General features: G+C 43.7%; 1 protein-coding gene across 4 annotated transcripts in view; it reads right to left on the reverse strand.

Annotated features, from left to right (window-relative positions):
• Positions 1–20,520, reverse strand: part of shroom2a (shroom family member 2a) — a 95,689-nt gene extending 75,169 nt beyond the window's left edge. For 3 of the 4 annotated variants that reach the window (XM_036979029.1, XM_036979031.1, XM_036979027.1), the window contains exons 1-2: positions 20,257–20,500; positions 19,146–19,367 (exon numbers count right to left, since the gene is read on the reverse strand). In XM_036979029.1, the coding sequence (XP_036834924.1) occupies positions 19,146–19,346 (201 nt within the window). In that variant the 5' untranslated portion in view covers positions 19,347–19,367; positions 20,257–20,500. Of the gene's footprint in view, positions 1–19,145; positions 19,368–20,256 lie in introns of all 4 variants that reach the window. The other variant, XM_036979028.1, reaches the window with a different exon arrangement.
• Between the last annotated feature and the right edge of the window lie 1,139 nt (positions 20,521–21,659).

Consider the following 21,659-nt stretch of genomic DNA (forward strand, 5'->3'; position numbering starts at 1 on the left):
GGGATCTTTTATTTCAGCTCATGAAACCAATGTTGCATTTATATTCTAGTTTGATAGTCAGAGTCCCATTAACATCCTCTCACCAGGCAGTTAGTCGTTGAGGTGTGACGGCCAGGTTCTCTGCTGGTCCCCTGGAGCGCTGGCTGGCTGTTCAAGAACCCTAGAGTAGGATTGGGCAATCTCCAGCTTTCCATACCTTCATTCCATTCCTCTACAATACTGGGGTATACAGTATTACCGGCAGTGCACACAAGGGGCGCCATTTCATTCCAAACAAAATATTTTTGATGCACAAAACAAATTTAGGCATCAGGGATCTTTATCCAGGAAGGGATTGATTGTCTCTTCTGTAACCAAGAAGATTGGTTTGTTAACTGGCTAGATGTCAAGATCAAATGCATAGCTGGATCCCTGCGCTGGAGATAATATAGTTGTGGCGTAGCATGCACCCCTGCAAACTTTAGGGTGCACCACACACAAATAAAAAGAGGCATTTAAAATCATGGGCATTTCAAAATACCCTGTTATACACGGTATACTGCCCAAGCATACACTAGGGCACTGCTGGCTGTTCTAGAACTCTGTGACAAAGCCACTGAACTCCTGCCAAGACAACTAGAGCCAACTTCAGTCCAGAACGCTACGCTTGGTTGGTGGCTTAAACTAATCATTCAGCAGCCGGACCCACCTGACCATAAGCTTCTCAGGAATTCTGCTGGTGTGGATCACGTCCCTAACCTTAGGGAGTGAAGAAAGGTGCTTTGAGCTACTGTGGTGTGTTGGGACTGAGCCCACTGTGCAGCACTAAGCACTGTGAGCTCTGCATGCTGAGGTGAGCTGCTGAACTTTACACCTGTTTGGGTCAACACAGAATGCTACAAAAGTAGAAGAGATTCACAGCAACCAGACTACAGGAGCTGCCTGCTGTCATACCCCCTGGAACTAACTGTCCAGTGAAGACCTTGCTGGTTAATCATTAACCTGCAGCTTGAGCTAACAAACAAGTTAGTGGGATTTTTAGAATGATTCTGTATGATTGTCTATGGCCAGATGGACTTAGTTTAAAATCGCCCTTGGTACTATGATGGCGCATCTCCCAATTAAACTAACCTTCCACACAGTTCCGTCAGGAAGTATTCACAACCCTTTACTTTTGAGACATTTTGTTTTGTTGTGTTACAGCCTGAATGTTTAATTGAGATTGTGTCACTTGTTATGGCACACCTAAATAAATTCAGGAGCAGGGCCTCCACCTGTCAAACGGGTAACAATGTCTGATTCACCAGCCACGTTGGTGCGTGGTAACACTCCGGGCTCTACAGTGTGGGCATTTAACACAAATAGTCAAGTATGGGCACAAGTGAGAGTTGTGATTTTATAGCTAAATAAATGCTGTAGTAGCGGTTTTCAAAGTATTTCTGCTATTTTGTTTCATATCTGGTAACGCATAAACGGAATCCTAACGTTATAGCTATCCCACCTCGCATAGCAACACTGCCTTTCTGGGGGGCTGTGAGCACTGAAAGATTTGTATTTAGAAGCAATGGGAACAGGGAAAAAAAGTTATTTATTCTAAAGTCTGCTAAAGTGAGACTTTGTCCTCTTTTCTTGGCTAGTTATACTTGTTCACAAGCTAGGTTTACAATGTTTGAGTTAACTCCCACTGCAAGCAAGAGACATGGGCCTTTATGTACTGTGATGACTCCAGTGGCCCTGTTACCAAGGTAACCTTAAAGGGGCAGCTAAAAATTCTGATTATTTAAAATACTAAGGTCACAGAATATTAAAATGAGCAATATACCACATTACTTCTTACTAGTCATACATTTCTTGTTTTAGAAACCAGCACGCACATCTTTTTTTGTTTGTTGCTTATTTGTGTAATTAGTGTATATTCAGAAAGTATTCAGACCCCTTGACTTTTTCCACATTTTGTTACGTTACAGCCTTCTACTAACATGTATTTCCTCAATCTTCACACAATACCCCATAATGACAAAGCAAAAACAGGCTTAGTAAAATCACTTCTAGGCAAGTCAGTTAAGAACAAATTCTTATTTACAAGATTCTCTGGTCTGATGAAACAAATATTGATCTCTTTGGCCTGAATGCCAAGTATCACATCTGGAGGATACCTGGCACAATCACTACAGTGAATCATGGTGGTGGCAGCATCATGCTGTGGGGATGTTTTTCAGTGGCAGGGACTGGGAGACTAGTTAGGATTGAGAGAAAGATGAACGGAGCAAAGTACAGAGATCCTGGATGAAAACCTGTTCCTGAGTGCCCAGGACCTCAGACTGGGGCGAAGGTTCACCTTCCAACAGGACAACGACCCTAAGGACACAGCCAAGACAACACAGGAGTGGCTTTGGGACAAGTTTCTGAATGTCCTTGAGAGGCCCGGCCAGAGCCCGGTCTTGAACCTGATCTAACATCTCTGGAGAGACTTGAAAATAGCTGTGCAGCGAAGCTCCCCATCTAACCTGACAGAGCTTGAGAGGATCTGCAGAGAAGAATGGGAGAAACTCCCTAAATACAGGTGTGCCAAGTTATCTTCATACCTAAGGAGTTTTTTTTGCATAAAAATAAACAATCCTGGTTCTGCTTTCCAACAAACACTGGGAAACAAATTCACCTTTCAGCAGGACGATAACCTAAACCACACGGCCAAATATACACTGGAGTTACTTACCAGGACAACATTGAATGTTCCCGAGTGGCTCAGGTACAGTTCACTTAAATCTACGGCAAGACTTGAAAATGTCTGTCTGGCAATGATCAACAACCAACTTTACGAGATTGAAGAAGTGGAAATATTGTACAAGCCAGGTGTGGAAAGCTTTTAGAGACTTTTAGAGACTTACCCAGAAAGACCCACAGTGGTGGGTAGCTGTAGTGGCTGATTCTAACATGTATCGACTCCGGGGTGTGGATACTTAAGTAAATTAGACCTGTATTTCATTTTAAATACATTTTCTAAAAATGTATAAGAACATGCTTTGACTTTGTCATTATGGGGTATTGTGTGTCGATGGGTGAGAAATAATCTATTTCATCAGTTTAAAAAAAATCAGACTAACAAAATGTTGAATAAGTCAAAGGGTATGAATATTTTCTGAAGGCTTTGTAGGTCGTAGCCACCGAATGTCATTTCCATACCTTAAGGGAACATTTTGACATTTGCCGTATGGTTAGTGAGAAAGTCCATATTGCAAATGTACGGTCCCTTACTAGACGTCCGAAAACGTTTCTAAAATTTGCGGACGTCGTCGGGCCGAGCGGCAGGGCCGGACCTACCGGGAAGTCATCAAACGAACTTTCTCGGACATTCGGTTTCCGTTTTATAAAATAATCACATTTTGGTCATTTTTTCGCTGTCCCGGTAAATCCCACAAGAGGGCATAAGCAATCATATTGCAAATGTACAAAACATCACGAATCACGACGGGGCCTTATCTCCAAAACGGAAAATATTTTGAAGCCGAAACTTGGTGAGCGTAGGTTTGGCATAATGGGCAGTTGGCCCCGAACAAGATGGCGTCTAGGCCTCAACGGTTTTTGAGTTATGGCCATTTTTCTGGGATTAAAGGTCCAAAATGAAAATAGAGAAATTATTTTTCCGCTTCACGTCAAAGTCAAGGAGCCTCCGGTGTCAATAAAAAAAAGAACCAGCCATTTATCTATCGTCATTTAAGAGAAATCGTACAATGACAAATTGGTGATGTTCAAAAATAGGTGTTTTTAAAAAAAAAAAAACAGTTACAGATCCAGTTGCAGGGTGTTCATACGAATCTTTTTAAAGTGTGCTGCGGAGCTCTGCGAGATTTCTGTGATTTTCTATGATTTTCTGAAATAACACACACTCACTAAACCCTCCGTAAATAACTCAGTTCTTAACTTAAAGACTTATAACTCATAATTCTGTAAAGGCATACCCCAATCAGGATATGAGTTTATTTATAGCTTCCTGTGCCAACCGGAAGTGCCTTAAATGGTGTCATAGTGGCTGTTTCCAAGGGTTAAAAAGGTCAGATATTTTCAAAACTTCATATGTGTGATTAGGCAACCCCCATGAACTGTAAGTCAGTCATTTCTCCCAACAGATGTCAAAGAAAAGCTCTCTCTCACACACACACACACACACAGCAAGGATGGAGTGACAAAGTGCGGTGCTTAAGACACACAGAGCCTGCAATGGCATTTCCATATTCTCTAGGCCGTGTCGAGTTCAACGAGATGACCCGCTTGACCGTAGCTCGCTCTGATGGACACTGACTTGCTAGTTGACTTTTGTACATTTGCAATATGTTTAAACGGAGAGGGACCATCACCAAAATGGCATTCTGAAATCAACACAAAAAATGGCATCACCATAGTCTCCAGACTGTGCCGAGTTCAACGAGACGCCCCGCTTGACCGTAGCTCGCTCTGAGTGCAGCGACCGTGAAAAAAAGTAGGCCCAAAATGAAGCCTGGCCCTAAATGTCATTTGCTTTTGGGTGACAGTGAGAGAACCGTTAGGGTGAGAAGCACAATTCGACCTCCGGTACAATCCTGAGGTCCTCCCGATCTGTGCAAGCCTAACCTTCAACCTGAAGCCTATGTGGGTTATGAATGCCTTATGAACCTGTCTTCTATGACAGTCCATCAGACCACTATGAGGTCTACCTGTGTCAATTCTAAGCTTCCTGAAGCAACCGGAAGTGGTTCAAATCACCCTAAAAGCGTTTTGAAACACATAACCTGTCATTATGAAAATCACTGCTTTCAACCTTGTGTAGATCAGTCAATTCTTAACATAAAGACTTAAAACTCAGGATTCTGTAAGAGGCTACCTCAGTCAAGACATGTGTTTACCTATAGCTTCCTGTGCCAACCGGAAGTGCCTTTAATTGGGTCACACTGTCTGTTTTGAAGGGTTAAAAAAGTCACATCTTTCCAAAACTTCATATGTGTGACTAGGTAACCCTCCTGAACTGTAAATCAGTAATTTCTCACAACAGATGTCAAAGAAAAGCTCTCACACACACACACAGCAAGGATGGAGTGACAAAGTGCGGTGCTTAACCTTTCTGATCTCCCCATCCCGGATCCGGGTTCGTGAATACAGACTCAAGCTCATTACCATAACGCAACGTTAACTATTCATGAAAATCGCAAATGAAATGAAATAAATATGCTAGCTCTCAAGCTTAGCCTTTTGTTAACAACACTGTCATCTCAGATTTTCAAAATATGCTTCTCAACCATTGCAAAACAAGCATTTGTGTAACAGTATTGATGGCTAACGTAGCATTTAGCATTAGCATTCAGCTGGCAACATTTACACAAAAAAACAGAAAAGCATTCAAAAAAATCATTTACCTTTGAAGAACTTCAGATGTTTTCAATGAGGAGACTCTCAGATAGCAAATGTTCAGTTTTTCCTGAAAGATTATTTGTTTAGGACAAATCGCTCCGTTTTCTGCGTCACGTTTAGCTTTTAGCTACGTCACGTTTACGTCACGCTTTTAGCTGCGTCACGTTTAGCTTTAGTTGAGTTCCAAGATGGCGTAGCAGTAGGACGTGTTGTCGTGTTCCTTGTATATATCGTTTGTTTTCGTTTCGTTTTCTTCACATATCTTTAAAACTTTTTGCTGAACCTCAACTTCTTCTAAATACTCTCCTGCAACCCGCCTCACCCAACGTAGCTTTTTTTCCTAAAGTATTTATATTTACTTCGGATCTGGAACCCCTCAACTGAAGCTAGCCAACTAGCAAACTAACTACCAGCTTCAGCAAAACATTGCTAGCGGTCTTCAGCTAACCGGTCAGCTAACCGGTCATCAGCTAACCTTTAGCTCGGAAAGCTCTCGCCAGTTCGAACAACGCGACTCTAACCAGAGCATAACGGACCTATCTATTATTTTATTTTTATTTTTCACCCCCGGATTCCCATCGCAAACGGAACATTTTGAGCTCCTGGGCTACAATATCCAGACCCACGACCGGTCCATTGATGTCACCGCATGAAGAGGAATAAACAGACTCCCCCCATCGCGACGTCCCCAAAGGCTAACTCTCTAGCCCTTGCTATCTCCTTGCTTGCAAATTCGGCCTGCTAACTGCTAGCTTGTTTAGCCCGGTCCGCTAACTGCTACCGTGTTTAGCACCGTCTACTAACTGTTAGCTTGTTAGCACAGGCCTGCTAACCATCTGAATCGCCGCGTCCCAAACACTCACTGAACCCATATTTACTTTCTATCCCTTTTCGATTTTTTATTTGTTTATACCTTCCGGTAACCTGCCTCACCCAATGTGATACGGAACCGCTATTATCTTTACACTTTTAGAACACACTCAAGAACCTTCAGAAGCTAACCAGCTAACTGGCTACAAGCTATTTAGTCATTGTTAGTTTTCTAACCTGGATAACACTCGCCAGTCCAGCTTCCCTGCCCCATCCACCGCTGCCCCTTGGACACTGATCACTTGGCTACATAGCTGATGCATGCTGGACTGTCCATTAATTCACGGTAATCCATTCTGCTTGTTTATGTTTTATCTGTCGGCCCCAGCCGCATTTAGGCTCTGTGTGTAGTTAATCCGACCCTCTCTGCCTAATCAATCGCCATTCTACCTGCTGTTGTTGTGCTAGCTGATTAGCTGTTGTTGTCTCACCTACTGTTTTAGCTAGCTCTCCCAATTCAACACCTGTGATTACTGTATGCCTTGCTGTATGTCTCTCTCAAATGTCAATATGCCTTGTATACTGTTGTGCAGGTTAGTTATCATTGTTTTAGTTTACAATGGAGCCCCTAGTTCCACTCTTTATACCCCTGATACCTCCTTTGTCCCACCCCCCACACATGCGGTGACCTCACCCATTACAACCAGCATGTCCAGAGATACAACCTCTCTCATCATCACCCAGTGCCTGGGCTTACCTCCGCTGTACCCGCACCCCACCATACCCCTGTCTGCGCATTATGCCCTGAATATATTCTACCATGCCCAGAAACCTGCTCCTCTTATTCTCTGTCCCCAACGCCCTAGGCGACCAGTTTTGATAGCCTTCAGCCGCACCCTCATACTACTCCTTCTCTGTTCCGCGGGTGATGTGGAGGTAAACCCAGGCCCTGCATGTCCCCAGGCACCCTCATTTGTTGACTTCTGTGATCGAAAAAGCCTTGGTTTCATGCATGTCAACATCAGAAGCCTCCTCCCTAAGTGTGTCTTACTCACTGCTCTAGCACACTCTGCTAACCCTGATGTCCTTGCCGTGTCTGAATCCTGGCTCAGGAAGGCCACCAAAAATTCTGAGATTTCCATACCCAACTATAACATCTTCCGTCAAGATAGAACTGCCAAAGGGGGAGGAGTTGCAGTCTACTGCAGAGATAGCCTGCAAAGTTCTGTCATACTCTCCAGGTCCATACCCAAACAGTTCGAACTACTAATTTTGAAAATTACTCTCTCCAGAAATAAGTCTCTCACTGTTGCCGCCTGCTACCGACCCCCCTCAGCTCCCAGCTGTGCCCTGGACACCATTTGTGAATTGATCGCCCCCCATCTAGCTTCAGAGTTTGTTCTGTTAGGTGACCTAAACTGGGATATGCTTAACACCCCGGCAGTCCTACAATCTAAGCTAGATGCCCTCAATCTCACTCAAATCATCAAGGAACCCACCAGGTACAACCCTAACTCTGTAAACAAGGGCACCCTCATTGACGTCATCCTGACCAACTGGCCCTCCAAATACACCTCCGCTGTCTACAACCAGGATCTCAGCGATCACTGCCTCATTGCCTGTATCCGCTACGGAGCCGCAGTCAAACGACCACCCCTCATCACTGTCAAACGCTCCCTAAAACACTTCTGTGAGCAGGCCTTTCTAATCGACCTGGCCCGGGTATCCTGGAAGGACATTGACCTCATCCCGTCAGTTGAGGATGCCTGGTCTTTCTTTAAAAGTAACTTCCTCACCATTTTAGATAAGCATGCTCCGTTCAAAAAATGCAGAACTAAGAACAGATATAGCCCCTGGTTCACTCCAGACCTGACTGCCCTCGACCAGCACAAAAACATCCTGTGGCGGACTGCGCTAACATCGAATAGTCCCCGCGATATGCAACTGTTCAGGGAAGTCAGGAACCAATACACACAGTCAGTCAGGAAAGCTAAAGCCAACTTCTTCAGGCAGAAGTTTGCATCCTGTAGCTCCAACTCCAAAAAGTTCTGGGACACTGTGAAGTCCATGGAGAACAAGAGCACCTCCTCCCAGCTGCCCACTGCACTGAGACTAGGTAACATGGTCACCACCGATAAATCCATGATTATCGAAAACTTCAACAAGCATTTCTCAACGGCTGGCCATGCCTTCCGCCTGGCTACTCCAACCTCGGACAACAGCTCCCCCCCCCCCGCAGCTACTCGCCCAAGCCTCTCCAGGTTCTCCTTTACCCAAATCCAGATAGCAGATGTCCTGAAAGAGCTGCAAAACCTGGACCCGTACAAATCAGCTGGGCTGGACAATCTGGACCCTCTATTCCTGAAACTATCCGCCGCCATTGTCGCAACCCCTATTACCAGCCTGTTCAACCTCTCTTTCATATCGTCTGAGATCCCCAAGGATTGGAAAGCTGCCGCAGTCATCCCCCTCTTCAAAGGGGGCGACACCCTGGACCCAAACTGTTACAGACCTATATCCATCCTGCCCTGCCTATCTAAGGTCTTCGAAAGCCAAGTCAACAAACAGGTCACTGACCATCTTGAATCCCACCGTACCTTCTCCGCTGTGCAATCTGGTTTCCGAGCCGGTCACGGGTGTACCTCAGCCACGCTCAAGGTACTAAACGATATCATAACCGCCATCGATAAAAGACAGTACTGTGCAGCCGTCTTCATAGACCTTGCCAAGGCTTTCGACTCTGTCAATCACCGTATTCTTATCGGCAGACTCAGTAGCCTCGGTTTTTCGGATGACTGCCTTGCCTGGTTCACCAATTACTTTGCAGACAGAGTTCAGTGTGTCAAATCGGAGGGCATGCTGTCCGGTCCCCTGGCAGTCTCTATGGGGGTGCCACAGGGTTCAATTCTCGGGCCGACTCTTTTCTCTGTATATATCAATGATGTTTCTCATGCTGCGGGCGATTCCCTGATCCACCTCTACGCAGACGACACCATTCTATATACTTCCGGCCCGTCCTTGGACACTGTGCTATCTAACCTCCAAACGAGCTTCAATGCCATACAGCACTCCTTCCGTGGCCTCCAACTGCTCTTAAACGCTAGTAAAACCAAATGCATGCTTTTCAACCGTTCGCTGCCTGCACCCGCACGCCTGACCAGCATCACCACCCTGGATGGTTCCGACCTTGAATATGTGGACATCTATAAGTACCTAGGTGTCTGGCTAGACTCTAAACTCTCCTTCCAGACCCATATCAAACATCTCCAATCGAAAATCAAATCAAGAGTCGGCTTTCTATTCCGCAACAAAGCCTCCTTCACTCACGCCGCCAAACTTACCCTAGTAAAACTGACTATCCTACCGATCCTCGACTTCGGCGACGTCATCTACAAAATTGCTTCCAACACTCTACTCAGCAAACTGGATGCAGTCTATCACAGTGCCATCCGTTTTGTCACTAAAGCACCTTATACCACCCACCACTGCGACTTGTATGCTCTAGTCGGCTGGCCCTCGCTACATATTCGTCGCCAGACCCACTGGCTCCAGGTCATCTACAAGTCCATGCTAGGTAAAGCTCCGCCTTATCTCAGTTCACTGGTTACGATGGCAACACCCATCCGTAGCACGCGCTCCAGCAGGTGTATCTCACTGATCATTCCTAAAGCCAACACCTCATTTGGCCGCCTTTCGTTCCAGTTCTCTGCTGCCTGTGACTGGAACGAATTGCAAAAATCGCTGAAGTTGGAGACTTTTATCTCCCTCACCAACTTCAAACATCTGCTATCTGAGCAGCTAACCGATCGCTGCAGCTGTACATAGTCTATTGGTAAATAGCCCACCCATTTTCACCTACCTCATCCCCATACTGTTTTTATTTATTTATTTTTATTTTTCTGCTCTTTTGCACACCAATATCTCTACCTGTACATAACCATCTGATCATTTATCACTCCAGTGTTAATCTGCATAATTGTAATTATTTGCCTACCTCATGCCTTTTGCACACAATGTATATATAGACTCCCCTTTTTTTCTACTGTGTTATTGACTTGTTAATTGTTTACTCCATGTGTAACTCTGTGTTGTCTGTTCACACTGCTATGCCTTATCTTGGCCAGGTCGCAGTTGCAAATGAGAACTTGTTCTCAACTAGCCTACCTGGTTAAATAAAGGTGAAATAAAATTTAAAAAAAATGAAAAAACCCCTGTATCCAGGATTGTGTAAATCTATCAGCAAGCTCATTAGCATAACACAACGTTAACTATTTATGAAAATCGCAAATGAAATGAAATAAATATGCCATCTCTCAAGCTTAGCCTTTTGTAAACAACACTGTCATCTCAGATTTTCAAAATATGCTTCTCAACCATAGGAAAACAATAATTTGTGTAAAAGTAGCTAGCTAGAGTTAGCATTTCGCGTTAGCATTTAGCGTTAGCATTAGCGTTAGCATCCAGCACGCAACATTAACAAAAACATAAAAGCCTTCAAATAAAATCATTTACCTTTGAAGAACTTCTGATGTTTTCAATGAGGATACTCTCAGTTAGATAGCAGATGCTCAGTTTTTCCAAAAAGATTCCTTGTGTATTAGAAATAGCTCCGTTTTATACATCACATTTGGCTACCAAAAAAAATCCATAAATTCAGTCCTCAAAACGCAAACTTTTTTCCAAATTAACTCCATAATATCGACTGAAAACATGGCAAACGTTGTTTAGAATCAATCATCAAGGTGTTTTTCACATATCTCTTCATTGATACATCGTTCTTGGACACATGCTTTCTCCCCTGAATCAAATGGTAAAGTAGAAGCAGCTGGCAATTGCGCACCGAATTCGACGCAGGACACCAGGCGGACACTTGGAAAATGTAGTCTCTTATGGTCAATCTTCCAATGATATGCCTACAAATACGTCACAATGCTGCTAAGACCTTGGGCGAACGACAGAAAGTGTAGGCTCATTCCTTGCGCAATCACAGCCATATAAGGAGACAATGGAAAACAGAGCTTCAGAAATTCTGCTAATTCCTGGGTGATGCATCATCTTGGTTTCGCCTGTAGAATGAGTTCTGGGGCACTTACAGACAAAATCTTTGCAGATTCTGAAACTTCAGAGTGTTTTCTTTCCAAAACTGTCAAGAATATGCATAGTCGAGCATCTTTTCGTGACAAAATATCGCGCTTAAAACGGGAACGTTTTTTATCCAAAAATGAAATAGCGCCCCTAGAGCTCTAACTGGTTAAAGACACAGAGAGCAGGCAATGGCATTACCATAATCCCTATGCCGTGCCGAGTTCAACGAGATATCCCGCTTGACTGTAGCTCGATCGGTCTAAGCACAGCGACCATTAGAAAAGTAGGCCCAAAATGAAGCCTGCCCCACAACGTCATTTGCTTTTGGGTGACAGTGAGAGAACCGTTAGGGTGAGAAGCACAATTCGACCTCAGGTACGTTCCTATGGTCCTCCCGATCCGTGCAAGCCTTGACAGTGTGGCATTAACCCTTAACAGAAAAACAGGGTTTTTTGATCTCACAGATTACATTGACTTCTCTCCCCATAGGAATACATTGCCTGCACCCCTAATTTCAACCTGAGGCCTATGTGGGTTATGAATGCCTTATGAACCTGTCTTCGATGACAGTCCATCAGGCCACTATGAGGTCTACCTGTGTCGATTCTAAGCTTCCTGGACCAACCGGAAGTGGTTAAAATCACCCTAAAAGTGTATATCCATACCCTGCCTGCAGTTTGATAGACATAGTGCATTCAACCTTGTGTAAATCAGTCAGTTCTTAACGTAAAGACTTCAAACTCAGGATTCTGTAAAAGCATACCCCAATGAGGATATGTGTTGACTTATAGCTTCCTGTGCCAACCGTCTCAGGGGCTGTTTCGAGGGGTTAAAAAAGTCAGATCTTTCCAAAACTTCATGTGTGTGATTAGGCAACCCCCATGAACTGTAAATCAGTCATTTTTCCCATAAAATTTCAAAGGAAAACTAAATCACACACACAACTTGGAAGGAGGGACACATTGGGGTGCGTAGAGACATACACTGCCTGCATTAGTTAACCTTGTTGGAAATTTTAAAGAACCGTCAGACCTAGAGTTCCGAAACTTTAGAATCCTGTTCTAGACCTCAGGTCGATAGTGCGTGGTGAGTTACGTGGCTCTAGAAGGTTCTCGGACCGAGAAACAGCCTCGTACATTTGCAATGACTTCAATTCATTTTTGCATCACGAAAATTACGACATTTAGAAATGTCCCAGAGTCGCTAGACTAGGTGCATTACGACCACCTTGGCCCATATAGACGGACCCCAACGTTTCTGTCCGATAGCTCATTCAAGGACCCCGTAGCAAGTCATGGAAAAAAGTGGATTTTCAGCACCAATTAGGGTCTTGCTCGGACACCAAATGACCTATCGAGCCGAAACTTGGGATTCAGGGACGCCTCAGCTAGGCCTACACATGACATCTGAACTGGACCCGCAGCTGGAACGTAACTACGTGTTTTACGTTTTTATTATGATTTGAACAGAAGGCGTTGTGAATTTTGGGCCAGCTCTGAAGTATGTGATAGTTGGCTACTAAACGAGTTGGAAAAAGTGGGTTTGGTGTCAGTTTGTATCAGTTTGGTGTCAGAATGATATCTAATTGACTGATGGACGGTGACTTGCTGGTGACTCTTGTCCATTTGCAATATGTTTAAACAGTGAGGTACCATCACCAAAGTGACATTCTGAAATCAACCCTAACGAGCGATTGAGAGGAACCAGAATCACTGCCCAGCCATCCCGGGCCAATCAATTTCGCATTCCTGCAGGATTTTTATAGCATGACAAATTCGTGATGGTACATGCCCATTGAACCATATTGCAAATGCACAGTGACTTTGCAAAAGTGAGAAAACATAAACAAATGGACATGATGAAATCAACACAACGAGTGATGGAAAGGAACAACTATCACTGCTCTGCAGTATTTTTGAGCATGTCAAATTTCTTATGGCATTTGGCCCCAAAAAGAGTGACTTTTGACTTCCTATGAAATCATATTGCAAATGGACAAAACATATGCCTTATGCACAAGTAAAAAAAAAAAATATGATAATAAAATATGACTAAAGTATGTTGATACAGTTCTTATACGTGTGTAATTGACACAAAAATCGAAAGAATTTCGAAAAACGGTCCAGAAAGCACTTTAAGGGGTTGTGGTTATGGAGAAAAAAAATCACTTTTTCAAAATTTTGCTTTTGGATGTTGACTTGGGTTGCATTTGCAATATGAAAAACCACGGTGGAGCGCACTCGCCACCTGTTGGATTTTCAAAGTGTTACACCTGGCATTTGCCATTTGGCATTTGCAATCAACTTTACACGAATCAACGCCGAATTGGGTGGTATTGGACACCGTGTATATGGTTTGTCCAATGCCAATGACTTCCCATTCATGTTTGTCAATTTCAGTGGGGAGTTCCCTTACATACCAGGGAGTTTGGACATTAACTTGTTAATGTGAACGAGAGACATCGTGCAAATGAACAAGGATGTAAAACATGCTTCTCTGATGGAAGAAGAGCCAGGGCCTGCTCTGCTCAGAGACGAACAGCTAGGGCCTGCTCTGCTCAGAGAAGAGGAAGTCAAGATATCTATACAGCCAACACTGCTGCTAACTCATCCAAAGCGCTTTGACTTCTCAAACATGGCAGAAAGCTAACACTATATGATGCCCCATCTCCTTATTAGTTCAGCCACTTACTGAGATAACTAGCATGTTAAACTTAATACACAGCTAGACTCATCTCCTCCCTCTTTCTCCTGTTGTGTAATTTACAAACAAACACGTGACTGGCACAACTTTCCTGATGAACTATGGTAAGCTTCAGAATGCATTATAATGTGACAGGTTAAATGAAGAAAGCAATCTGCTTTATCTCCTAACATATTCCACAAGTTGATATAAATATATAAATATATTAATATAGTCTACACCATCACAATAAATCCATGTAATATAGTCTACCTACACCATCACAACAAATCCATGTAATAGTCTACACCATCACAATAAATCCATGTAATATAGTCTACCTACACCATCACAATAAATCCATGTAATATAGTCTACCTACACCATCACAACAAATCCATGTAATAGTCTACACCATCACAATAAATGCATGTAATATAGTCTACCTACACCATCACAATAAATCCATGTAATATAGTCTACTTACACCATCACAATAAATCCATGTAATAGTCTATACCATCACAATAAATCCATATAATATAGTCTACTTACACCATCACAATAAATCCATGTAATAGTCTACACCATCACAATAAATCCATGTAATAGTCTACACCATCACAATAAATCCATGTAATATAGTCTACCTACACCATCACAATAAATCCATGTAATATAGTCTACACCATCACAATAAATCCATGTAATATAGTCTACCTACACCATCACAATAAATCCATGTAATATAGTCTACACCATCACAATAAATCCATGTAATATAGTCTACCTACACCATCACAATAAATCCATGTAATATAGTCTACACCATCACAATAAATCCATGTAATATAGTCTACCTACACCATCACAATAAATCCATGTAATATAGTCTACCTACACCATCACAATAAATCCATGTAATATAGTCTACACCATCACAATAAATCCATGTAATATAGTTTACCTACACCATCACAATAAATCCATGTAATATAGTCTACCTACACCATCACAATAAATCCATGTAATATAGTCTACCTACACCATCACAATAAATCCATGTAATATAGTCTACACCATAACAATAAATCCATGTAATATAGTCTACACCATCACAATAAATCCATGTAATATAGTCTACCTACACCATCACAATAAATCCATGTAATATAGTCTACACCATCACAATAAATCCATGTAATATAGTCTACCTACACCATCACAATAAATCCATGTAATGTGGTCTACCTACACCATCACAATAAATCCATTATTTATTTTAGACCGGTCTAAAGAAACATGAGATGAAGAAAATGTAGTTTATTTCAGAAGAACAGAATAGCATACTCTGAGTTGTCCTCATGTTAGGTCCTGATCTGGTTATGCCATATGGCTGTGGGCAACACTAGTTCATTTAGCAGACAAGATTTGATTAGAATTCAGTGGCAATATTTTATAGTATGAAGAATATAGTTGATCAAAGCTGAATAAAATAGAAATTATATTTTCTCCAAAAGATTTGAGGGAGTGCGCACATCACGGCCGGTTGTGATACAGCCTGGAATCAAACTAGGGTGTCTGTAGTGACGCCTCTAGCACTGAGATGCCTTAGACCGCTGCGCCACTCGGGAGCCCCAATAACCGTTACAGTAAAACAGCCCCGAGTTACAGTACAACAGTCCTGAGTTACAGTACCCGTTACAGTACAACAGCCCCGAGTTACAGTACCCGTTACAGTACAACAGCCGAGTTACAGTACCCGTTACAGTACAACAGCCCTGAGGTACAGTACCCGTTACAGTACAACAGCCCTGAGGTACAGTACCCGTTACAGTACAACAGCCCCGAGTTACAGTACAACAGCCCCGAGTTACAGTACCCATTACGGTACAACAGCCCCGAGTTACAGTACCCGTTACAGTACAACAGCCCCGAGTTACAGTACAACAGCCCCGAGTTACAGTACAACAGCCCCGAGTTACAGTACAACAGCCACGAGTTACAGTACCCGTAACAGTACAACAGCCCCGAGTTACAGCACAATAGCCCCGAGTTACAGCACAACAGCCCCGAGTAACAGCACAACAGCCCCGAGTAACAGCACAACAGCCCCGAGTTACAGCACAACAGCCCCGCGTTACAGCACAACAGCCCCGAGTTACAGCACAACAGCCCCGAGTTACAGCACAACAGCCCCGAGTTACAGCACAACAGCCCCGAGTTACAGCACAACAGCCCCAAGTTACAGTACAACAGCCCCGAGTTACAGTACCCGTTACAGTACAACAGCCCCGAGTTACAGTACCCGTTACAGTAAAACAGCCCCGAGTTACAGTACCCGTTACAGTAAAACAGCCCCGAGTTACAGCACGACAGCCCCGAGTTACAGCACAACAGCCCCGAGTTACAGCACAACAGCCCCGAGTTACAGCACAACAGCCCCGAATTACAGCACAACAGCCCTGAGTTACAGTACAACAGCCCCGAATTACAGTACAACAGCCCCGAGTTACAGTACCGTTACAGTACAACAGCCCCGAGTTACAGTACAACAGCCCCCAGTTACAGTACAACAGCCCCCAGTTACAGTACAACAGCCCCCAGTTACAGTACAACAGCCCCGAGTTACAGTACAACAGCCCCGAGTTAAAGCACAACAGCCCCGAGTTACAGCACAACAGCCCCGAGTTACAGCACAACAGCCCCGAGTTACAGCACAACAGCCCCGAGTTACAGCACAACAGCCCCGAGTTACAGTACAACAGCCCCGAGTTACAGTATCGTTACAGTACAACAGCCCCGAGTTACAGTACCGTTACAGTACAACAGCCCCGAGTTACAGTACAACAGCCCCGAGTTACAGCACAACAGCCCCGAGTTACAGCACAACAGCCCCGAGTTACAGCACAACAGCCCCGAGTTACAGCACAACAGCCCCGAGTTACAGCACAACAGCCCCGAGTTACAGTACCGTTACAGTACAACAGCCCCGAGTTACAGTACCGTTACAGTACAACAGCCCCGAGTTACAGTACCGTTACAGTACAACAGCCCCGAGTTACAGTACCGTTACAGTACAACAGCCCCGAGTTACAGTACCCGTTACAGTACAACAGCCCCGAGTTAAAGTACCCGTTACAGTACAACAGCCCCGAGTTACAGTACCGTTACAGTACAACAGCCCCGAGTTACAGTACAACAGCCCCGAGTTACAGTACCGTTACAGTACAACAGCCCCGAGTTACAGTACCGTTACAGTACAACAGCCCCAAGTTACAGTACAACAGCCCCGAGTTACAGTACCCGTTACAGTAAAACAGCCCCGAGTTACAGTACCCGTTACAGTAAAACAGCCCCGAGTTACAGTACCGTTACAGTACAACAGCCCCGAATTACAGTACAACAGCCCCGAGTTACAGTACAACAGCCCCGAGTTACAGTACCGTTACAGTACAACAGCCCCGAATTACACTACAACAGCCCCGAGTTACAGTACCCGTTACAGTAAAACAGCCCCGAGTTACAGTACCGTTACAGTACAACAGCCCCGAGTTACAGTACAACAGCCCCGAGTTACAGTACCCGTTACAGTAAAACAGCCCCGAGTTACAGTACCCGTTACAGTACAACAGCCCCGAGTTACAGTACCCGTTACAGTAAAACAGCCCCGAGTTACAGTACCCGTTACAGTACAACAGCCTCGAGTTACAGTACCCGTTACAGTACAACAGCCCCGAGTTACAGTACCCGTTACAGTAAAACAGCCCTGAGTTACAGTACCCGTTACAGTAAAACAGCCCTGAGTTACAGTACCGGGCCTCTCTGGTTGGAACGTGGAATGTGTAACATCTGTGAGAGGGAGGGTGGTGGGGGTGATGATTCAGGAAGGGCGAGGGGCAGGTTCCAGTGAGGGACAACTGAGGGTACGTCCCAAATAGTAAAAAAGTTGTGCACTATAAAGGGAATAAGGTACAGTATCATTTGGGACTTATCCACAGGGGGAAGGGTTCCAGTTAGAGGAACATGTGTGAGAGGTCAAGCCTCCACTAGTCTTTCTGCTGTGTGAGAGGTCAAGCCTACACTAGTCTTTCTGCTGTGTGAGAGGTCAAGCCTCCACTAGCCTTTCTGCTGTGTGAGGGGTCAAGCCTCCACTAGCCTTTCTGCTGTGTGAGAGGTCAAGCCTCCACTAGTCTTTCTGCTGTGTGAGAGGTCAAGCCTCCACTAGTCTTTCTGCTGTGTGAGAGGTCAAGCCTCCACTAGTCTTTCTGCTGTGTGAGAGGTCAAACCTCCACTAGTGTCTTTCTGCTGTGTGAGAGGTCAAACCTCCACTAGTGTCTTTCTGCTGTGTAAGAGGTCAAACCTCCACTAGTGTCTTTCTGCTGTGTGAGAGGTCAAACCTCCACTAGTCTTTCTGCTGTGAGAGGTCAAACCTCCACTAGTATCTTTGCTCCAGGAGACCTGTACTTGGTCTGTCGCAGCTGAAGGTGACATCCCGTACTCCAACAACATATTTAACAGCCCTCTGTTTGACCCTTTTCTGAGAAACCTCCCGTCACCAAAGCCAAATCTATAAACCGGAATGTCTTACCAGTCAGTACGGGCCATACAATGTGTGAAAATAAATGTTTAAATACAACTTCTCCAGAGTTTACCGAATTCTAACCATATCTTCCTAAAGGTGCTCTGCCATCTGGGATCACGCAGTAATCTCACGAGGGCGTATGGGAACTAAGTGGTGAGCTTAGAAAAATGTAGATTTAAACATGTATTTTTACCATAGTTCACACATTGTATGGCCCCTAACGACTGGTAAGACATTCCGGTTTATAGATTTGGCTTTGGTGACAGGAAGTTTCTCAGAAATGGGTCAAACAGAGGGCTGTTAAATATGTTTTTGGAGTACGGGATGTCACCTTCAGCTGCGACAGACCAAGTACAGGTCTCCTGGGGCAAAGAGGCTCGTGTACACATGACCTACTGAATATACTCCTTCAGACTGACAGGCAAATCCATCAACCCTGTTAAGACAAGCACACTTTCTTCTACAACAGGAAACATTTGTCAAAGTTATCAGGAACATAAAACAGTAAAGAGTGTACCATATTAATGTCCTCTGATATTTCACAACTCAGACTTGGAAGAGGGCCTTTCTTGCATGGTAGTAAATATGTATTTTTATTAGAGCAGACTGTCTCCTGAATTACCTTTGTGATGAGCAGTGGTTCTCGGTGCTCTCTGCCTCCTTTGAGTGTGAATCCCCATGGAGCACCCCCGGAGAGCAGGACATCTACCAGCCGCCACCCCTCCCGGCTCCTCTGATCCATGTCTTCCGGTCTCTCCATCAGCCAATGGTTGTGATCGCCATCAGAATACCGGGGCTCACTCCTACTATCCATGGTGTCCATGGAGCTTAGAAAAACACCTCACTTGATAAAAGACAGAGGTCAGTTTTCAATAAGAGAAAAAAATAAAGCTTTTTCTTGATAACTGAAAAAAACAAACATTTTTACTACATCACTATGCCTTCTCCTGATCACACTCCAGACTGTAACGCCCGATGTCCACCAGATACATCTGCGATTTATTTGGCCATATGTCTAGCTCACATTTTTGTAGTTGATGCACCTGCGTCGCTTTTAAACTTGTTGGAGTATGTGTGTGTACTTCCGTTTGTACCACCGTTCTATAAAGCAAAGCAGGAGTGGAAAATATTTGACTCATGCGGCACGCAGAATGCACCGAAACCTAATGCGGCATCCCCAGCGTAGCGTTTCGGACTGATCCATTGACAACGAAGGACTTCCGCCGGAACGCAAACAGTTTGATGAATCTGGTGGGCATGAGGCGTAATGCTCTTAGTTGAGACTTAAAACATGTTGTCAGCATACAGGGTTGAACTAACATTAGCTAAATAACTCATCCAAATAGAGTAGGACCCCTGCTTTGTGAGTCACTCTAATAAGTTATCACATGAACAGGCAAAGTTGTATCTAGTTAGTTATCTAAAAATACGTTAATGTAATATTTAACTAGTCAGCTAAGATCATATTGTTCACAAACAACAAACTCGTGAAGTCTCACGCACGTCAAGCTAGTTAATGTTTGCTAGGCTAGCTCCAAACTAGCAGTCGATTAGATATTTTTCCAAACACATGGAAATTACCTGGGACTTTCTGGAAACCGGTATATAAATTCAATAAAGCATTACACTTGACTTAAATAAATTAAACATTCAGGCATGAACTGTTTGCTAGAGTAATTAATCGCAGAGGTTTAAACTCGATAGTGTTAAATTTAGTTTCCAACGTTAGCTACCTGGGAATTCAATGTGTTGAAAATGACCCGATCTTGCCTGGTTTGCTTTTGTCGATGAGCACAGCTTTCAAAGTTATGCATTCTTCATAATATTCGTCACTTGTCTTCTGCCAATTAATGGACATACGTGTAATTATCTAGTTAACAAATCGTTTTCAAGCGACCCACCTTTTCCAAGAGACTAGCTAGCATGCTAGTTTATTAACCTGTGGATGCAATGGATTACACAGCAACCTGGGATTTGGACAGCTGCAGCCTGCTGTCATAGACTAGACATAACATCGTAAACGTAAATCCAAGGCACGTCAATGAGTATGATACGTTGAAGGCATACTTCAGGATTTTGGCAATGAGGCCTTTATCTACGTCCCCAGGAAAGATGCATTTATGGATACCATTTTAAGTCTCTGTCCAGTATGAAGGAAGTTAGAGATAGTATTGGCTCGCAAAACTAACTAGCATTAGCGCAATAGCTGGAAGTCTATGGATATCTGCTAGCATGCTTGCAAATATAATTTAAATTGTAATTCGCAACATATCATACGAAATGTCTGATGGACAACCACAAATTAATACATACAATACGAAACGTAACTTAGTAAATAATTTGGGAAAATGTACTTTTACTAAGTTACGTCTACCAGTGACTCTAGGTTGATCTTCCAAATTGCCAACGAGCCTCTGACATATACTACAACAGCACCACCTGGTGTTGTAGACATGTAACTTTACCTCGAAAAGGATGACAGTAGTTTATGCACATAGAGTTTACGTGCTATCGAGTAGATACTATAGACTTTAGTCTATAGAGCTCGCCAGCTTGAAGTGGGCAGGGCAAACCCGTTTTGGTGATTTTTGGTATATCATCAAAATCAATCACATCACGTTTTTGGACTCATTTAGACTTTACAGTGAAATGCTACTAGCCCTTTCCCAACATTGGAGACTTAAAAAGTAAGGAAATAGAAACACAATAGATAATAATGAGGGTATAATCAAGGAGTAGCGGTACCGAGTCAATGTGCTGGGGTACCACGTCGTAATATGTACGTGTAGGTAGGGGTAATAGTCACAAGGTTATCAGGACAGATAATCAATATAGCAGTAGCAGCAGCGTATGTGTGTGTGTGTTGGAGTGTCAGTGTAAGTATATGTGAGTGTGTAGGTAGAGTCTAGTGAGTGTGCATAGACCAGTGGCGACCCATCATTCAGGGCGACACGTCATTTGAGCCCCACCTGTTTAGCATGTTATTTTGCCATTAATATGTGCATCAAAGCTGGGACCGAGAGACTGAAAAACAGCTTCTATCTCAAGGCCATCAGACTGTTAAACAGCCATCACTAATATTGAGTGGCTGCTGCCAACATACTGACTCATCTCTAGCCACTTTAATAATGAAAAA

Source organism: Oncorhynchus mykiss, chromosome 5 (genome assembly GCF_013265735.2).
Source record: "Oncorhynchus mykiss isolate Arlee chromosome 5, USDA_OmykA_1.1, whole genome shotgun sequence".
In the NCBI taxonomy this organism is placed as follows: Eukaryota; Metazoa; Chordata; class Actinopteri; order Salmoniformes; family Salmonidae; genus Oncorhynchus; species Oncorhynchus mykiss.